Source organism: Plasmodium knowlesi (genome assembly GCF_000006355.2).
Source record: "Plasmodium knowlesi strain H genome assembly, chromosome: 11".
NCBI lineage: Eukaryota > Apicomplexa > Aconoidasida > Haemosporida > Plasmodiidae > Plasmodium > Plasmodium knowlesi.
This window is the reverse complement of record NC_011912.2, coordinates 407,306-414,254: the sequence shown is the minus strand read 5'-3', so window position 1 is coordinate 414,254 and position 6,949 is coordinate 407,306. Positions and strand designations below refer to the sequence as shown.

The 6,949-nt window shown below is 40.6% G+C and overlaps 1 protein-coding gene across 1 annotated transcript; it reads left to right on the top strand.

The window, feature by feature from the left end:
• PKNH_1110100 (conserved Plasmodium protein, unknown function) lies at positions 1–6,819 on the top strand (the record flags this gene model as incomplete). Its single annotated transcript, XM_039114125.1, has 6 exons — positions 1–4,806; positions 4,951–5,004; positions 5,104–5,193; positions 5,450–5,548; positions 5,816–5,919; positions 6,186–6,819. 6 exons carry the CDS (start codon positions 1–3, stop codon positions 6,817–6,819), a joined length of 5,787 nt encoding a protein of 1,928 aa, XP_038969745.1.
• Positions 6,820–6,949: the final 130 nt, after the last annotated feature.

Below are 6,949 nucleotides of genomic sequence, written 5' to 3'. Positions count from 1 at the left end.
ATGAAGTCGAATAACCAATTCACACCCCAAAGCAACGACTGCTACCGAAACAATACACCAGATAATGGCAAAGGTGTAAGTAATGAAAATACCCCCAGCTACCCTCACCCCAGGAGTATGGAAAATAGGAATCACAGCCCATCTAATGGCCCACCGATGAGTCAGAGCAAAGGAGGAGGAGCTACAAATAATGTTTTGAAGATTTTGTCAAAATCCTCCCCCCATAATTATGCATTAAATAAGCACACGCTTTATAACCAACACAATATGCTCCACAGTAACAATGGTATGAGCAAGAGTGGGTATGGAAGTGCGAGCAGCCAGTCAATAATAAATAATATCAAGATGGTAAATGCTATTCGAAAGGCAGATGACAGTTCAGTCCACAACGTGAATGACACCCCGAACAAATCTCTCCTTGCTATGAATTACAGCAATTTCCCTATTAACATCAAAGGACGAGCAGATGAAAAGGTTGGGAACGTAACCCAAATACCTCATCGCAATGTTATACAAAATAATAATGAAGCGGTTGTAAAAAATGGAGTCATATCACCCGAATTGAGCAGTAGTGCTAATGGAGGCACGGGGCACAGTATCAACAGTGTTAATAATTTAAGTAGAATAGCCCCTGTAAATTTTACCATTCGCGCGAATGCACCTAGCCAGTTGAATAGCATAAAGGGGAGGAACAGTGGTGGGATGAACACTACTGCTTCGAGCACTGGTAAGGCATTTTCAAATTTAAGCACTACGCATGGCAATATGAACGTGTCCCCATTGGGCGCGGCCCAGGGTTATCCTCGAATGTACGGTAACAACAGTGGTAGGAACAATATGCACTCTGTTACCGGCATGGGCGAGATGGCTCCAATGGCCAACCTGAATGGATCCAATTACAACATGGGCAATTTAAAAAGTTCGATGGGGAATATAAGCAGAGTTAGCGCAAATGGCGGCAATTTTTTGAGCTCAAATTTGAGTGGTTACCCAGGCTCGGTGAGCACCCTTGGTGTTAGCGGCGGCCACAATAAGGATAGCATGGGAATTGTGGAAGCGCGTGGGAACAGCCCCAGCAGCGCAAAAAACATTGAGTCCACCAAAAAGAGGATCTACAGAAAGAGCAATAGCAAAGTTAACCAAAAAGAGCTAAATGAAACAAAAGGTAATGACAAGAGCAGTATAGTTAGCAACATACCACTCATGAATAATCACCTTATAAGTGACATGCGTTCCAGTCAAGTCTCGAAGGATGATCATGCTTACCCTGTAGAAAATGTAAAAAATAATCCAAGCCAGGACCCGTACAGTATACACAGTTCGAGTAACAATTTGTACGGTAAATCAAATGCAGGAGGAACAGCTCTGGGTATACACAACGTGAACGTTGCCATAAATGGTAGGATGGAGATTGGCCCCTCCGATTACGCCTCCTGCAACAAGGCACAGATGAGCCCTAATATAGGCGCCAGTGAGAAGAATGTGAATCTCCTAAGCGGTAACAGTTTCCCACAAAACGTGGGAAGTATCCCAGGAGTACAAGACAAGATTGATCCGATCCTCCAGTATGACGCCAATAACGTCCAAGTAGGTGCGACAGAAAATGAAAGAACTAACAACTTCGTAGTTGATCCGAATGAAAATACGAATTACTTGATAAATAATAACGCTGTTTCATCGGAGAAGATGAAAAAGAGAAAAAGAAAGGAGAAAGGGATGGAACAGGATACCCCCCCCAAGGGTACCAAAAGGAAAAGCAAAAATGCGCAAAATACCTCTGAACAGATTATGATAACTGGCAGTGATAAGAATGATTTAGAGGACGTGGTGAGTAACCACCTGAATAGTACCATACCAAATTGGGGGAACGGTGCAGAAATGATTAATGATCCATTGAATAACAAAATGTCGAAAAGAAAACCAAAAGTGAATAATGCAGAGAAGGCAAAAGGTGATGAACAAAAAAGAAAAAGAAAAAAAAAAATGGAATCAACAAATGTGGGAAGTAGTTACAAATCGGGGGAACAAAACAACGAGGTGGGTCAAACAGGTGAATACCTCACCGAGGATCGAAACGGATTCTACATCAGTTCGAGTGTGGCACAGGAAAATATGAATAATGGTGTGATGAACACCTATGGAAATGCGAACTATTTAAACAACCCCATTAATGCATCACCCAGCAGTAGCTATTACAACAGCTTTAATGAAGACAAACTGGGGGAAGTATCTAATGCACGTAGCAACTGGGGTGAAAGGGAAAATGTAAGAATGATGAATGGTAATGAGGTAAATGGTGTAGTTAACCCTTACATTGTAAATGGGGTTAGACACAACCCTAACGTATCAAATGGTAGCACCAGTATGAACGAGTTCATGAATGAACAGTTTAGAGAAAATAATAATTCCCAGACTCTACGAGATGCACACTTGGGTAATGGTACCCAGGGATCTACACACAAGTACATAGGAGTCGAAGCGAACAAACAGATGAATGAAAATTTAACCCACATGGTAATTCAAAAGGGAAATAACGAAATGTATAAGAAGGAGCACCTTCTACAGAGAGAGCAATTATTACGAAAGGATCAAATGAGTGTTGATCCCAAATATGTTTGGCTCTTTTTAAATAAGGAATTCAATGAAAATAAAAATAAGTATGCTAGATTTTTGCCCCTCTTTAATAGTTACTACCCGAGTAAGTTGAACGAGTTGATTCGCCAATTAGAGGAATATTCGTTGCTAAGCTATGCACACGTTATGAACGGTGCGCTGACCTTGCAGAGGATGTACTTCGGAGGTCGTACCCCCGGCGTGGTGGCAACAGGGGAACTTGGAACGAACAACATGAGCGGCACAAATACTGCTAATGTGACAGCGTGCACAAGCAATGGTTATAGCGAGGGCCACATCGACAATAGGCTACTCAACAATATAAATAGCAATTTTAATGAACTCATAAAAAACTTTAGCATTGAAAGTGGACCCGCTCCGAAGGATACTATGGGTGAGGGGGAGAAGACTGGGAAGGGGAGGAGACGGAGAAAGAGTGATAACACTACTGTGAAGGCCAAGAAGGAGGGTGGTACGAAGGGGAAACGCGGGAAGAAGGGTATGATCACGGAGAATGCCAACGGTGGGAAAAATGATAGCAACGTGAACTATGAAAGTGGCCTCAACCCTGACCACAACAATAAGGTGGCCAATGCGTCGACCAATGTAACGATGAATAAGTCAGGTGAACCCGGAACAAGTAACAACATCATCTCCCCTAATATTGGCACCCACCAAATGTTGATAAATGAACAAGGACAAATAGTACCTGCAGGCAGTTCGCCAGCGGGGCAAGGAACAAATAGCTACTTTCTCAATGCGGATACCTCCATGGTGAGTGAAAACGGCAGTGATATGATGAACCTTATTTTGAAGAGTAACATGGGAAACGCAGAAACGAGTCTTATAAATGGTAAAAATGAGTACAGGTCCCTATATAAAGGAAACGAAAATTCAAATGAAAAAGGAATAACCAATTTATGTGACACCATGAGTTACCAACAGGGTAATTTTGCAAAGGATGAAAATGATCTGAACAGTTCAGGTAAAAATGGAAAAGTGAAAAAGTATAGAAAGAAAAAAGATAACAACAATTTGGCGTTGGAAAATAAAGGAGACATAGCATCATCTGCACTAAGCAGCACCTACATGGAAAAAGAAAGGAAAAAGAGAAAAAAAAAGAATGACCCCCTGAGTATGAATGGGCATACTATAAGTGCGCCAAGTGCAGTTAGCATTTTTTCCCAGAGCGGGCCGATGAATATGCTAAGCGACCTTTCTGTTGAAGTGAAAGGAAACGAAAATTCAATTGAACAGAAGTATACAAATGGTATGGAAGCTGTATGTGCAGGTGATAATGAAGACCTGTCGGCGAAGTATCTGCTAAATTGTGTTGTTGATGATTACAATAAGGAGATGAGCAAAAGGAAGAAAAAGGGAAACAGTAAGGATCCCAGTGAGTCAAAGAGAAAGGCTACAACGAAGGACTTGGTGAAGAAAGAGAAGGCAGATGGTAGGGGTAAACATAGGAAAAAAAAAATGCAGAATTTGCAAAAAGAAGAAGAAGAAGGGCAGATTGGAGGGTATTTAAATGGGGAAATGTACGCCCTACAATATGAAGGTTTTGCCCATGCGCAAAAACCGTATAAAATCGAGAATTTCAATCTTCCCACACGAAGAAGAAAACAATTAATGAAACGTTTCATTCAACAAGAAAATAAACTCTACCCATACATGAAGGACTCCCACCTTGTGAACAAAAACTTAAGTAAAAATATAAGATTGAATGCCATCAATGCTATTAAAAGGAAATATAAGCGATTCAGCTTCTGCGTAAATAAGGTCTTCAGAAAAAAAAACATAAACGATATTATCGCTTTAAACGAAAATTTAAATAATAACAGAGATCTTTTGTTCTTGTTCAAAAGGAAGGATGTACGTAATTTAAAAAAGTTGAACTTCTCGTTCTTTATGAGTAAATTGGAGCTAGAGAAAATAGACATGATTATAATGAAGAGGATACAAATATGCGCAGAGAATATGAAGAACAGTTTAGGATTTACATGCGTTATAAATAACGTGGAGAAAATTGTAGAGATATTGAAGAAAGCATTTAGGGATCGGCTACAATTGATGTGGCCGCTGATCCAATTTTCCAGCAAGTATAGGCTAGACCAGTATTTCCATCTGTTAACAAAAAACAGGAACAATTTGCAGTCTAGGTTTAAGGATACTCGGCTGTTCGTGCATCAGGTAATTTCCTCTTTTTTTTTTCATTAGTCATTCTACATTTATCTGTGAATCTGCGTATATTATATTTGGGAACGCACCCATTTTTATATGCCAAACGCATGTTTTTTTTTTTTTTTTTTTTTCTCTCTCTTCCCTTTCATTTAGAACATTGCACCCTTGATAGCCTACTTCAATCAACGGACCATTGACGACAAAATTGTAAGTATTTGACAGGGAACGTAGATGTGTGTCGGATATTATGTTAGTGTGTAGAGGTAATCTACCATGTCATTTATGTTTACATTTATTTCCGCGCAGGTGCAACACTTGAGGAGCCAAATAAAGCCGAAAAAGAGGAGGAGGAAAAACAAGAACAAGGAACCTTTCTCGGAGGACAAATCTTTAGACGTAATTTTTTGTGTCAACATTATAGCATTTTTACCCTTGGCCTTTCATATCATTACGGAGGAGTGCAAAGGGGCTGCATCCCCCCATATGATATAGTTCCATGTGCGTATCCATTGATCATTTAGTCGCCCGAGCAATGGCATTTACAAAACCTCGCCCCCTCTTTTCCCCCTTTTTTTACCCCCTTTTTTTACCCCCTTCTTTACCCCCTTTTTTACCCCCTCTTTTCCCCCCTTTTTTTACCCCTTTTTTTTAGTTACTCAAAACGATGAACACCATCACATCCAACAATTTCACGACAGATGGATTGCTCAATTTTGAGGCGGCGCGGACCAAGGCCAGCGAGTTTGCATTTGTAAGTTGTACTGCGCCTACGTGTTGGTTGTGTGGTGGACGGCGAATTCTCAAAGGGTTGGCAACAGATTGTGACAAAATTATGCCCCCCCTTTTTTTCCCATATATCATGAGGGAGTTTATGTTCATTTTAAAGGCACCCAAAGGGACATGCCCACGCAGAACACACAATGCACATACGCACACATGAACAAACGTGTACACGTGGTGATGATTCGCGATGGATGCCACTTTTTATCATACCACCCATCTTGTACCCACTTCTTAGGTCGGCTATAACCAGAAAAGGCTCCTGACACAGATTACCCCGTACGACTACAAGAACATTCTGAATTCGGAATTTTGTAACAAACTGTTTACCATAAAATGGAGGTAATGGGGGAGAAGGATATGTGTATGTGTCTTCCATGAGGGGTGCCTTCCCTGTCAATCCTCCAAAGGAAGTTGTTTATTCGCTGTGCTTCTTAATACTCCCCCTTTAGAAGTAGCCTCTACGTATTCTCCCTTATTAATTGGCGAACATATGATGGGGGGGAATTTTCACTTTTATGCACTGCATGTGAGTTGTCGCTTATGTGCAGATGACCCCACACCACATACTCTGTTTTTTCCACTTTTTATTTTTTTTTTTTTTCAAGGGAACAACAAGCATTGTTTATCAACCATTTGCACTTTGATATGGTCCCTGATAATGAAGAGACAAGGAGTCACTTCGAAAAAGTGTATATGAGATATATGGGTTACAATGAAAGGAAGTTAGCCGACAATTTGGAAGATAAAACAAAGCCAGGAAAACACAAATCTAAGAATGACATTGTAGAGGGAGCTAAAACTGAGGGCAAAGCGAAGGCCTCAAGGAAAAGAAAGGCAAATAAAAATAATGAAGCTGCTGATAAGGAACCCAAAATTGTTAAACCGAGGAGGAAATATGAACGGGTAAAACCTAGGAAGAGTAAAAACCAGAGTGGGAATGCAGAAGCCGATCAGGGGGGTGCGGGTGTTGAAGCGAGGCCAACTGTTCAAGCGGAGCCAAATGCTGAAACAGCACAAAATGTAGGAGATGCTAATAATGCCTCGATTGGCATAAATCCCCCGAATGATTCCGCCGTCAAGGAAGGCACATCCATTAAAAAGATACGCAAACCGAGAGAACCAAAAATGAAAAGTAAAAGCAAAAATGCACAAAACAATGACTTGACGCTTTTGAAGGGCAATCCCAATGCGGTCATTCAGGCAACCATAGATTTCATGAATCCGAACATGTTTACCTAAAATGGGTAATCTGTCCAGGAAGAGCAGATCAAATTGATTCTCACTTAATGAGGCATACTTTTTTCGTTTTTTTTTTTTTTTTTTTTTTTTTTTTTGTGAAGAAAACTGTAATGTGATGTATTTCACCGTC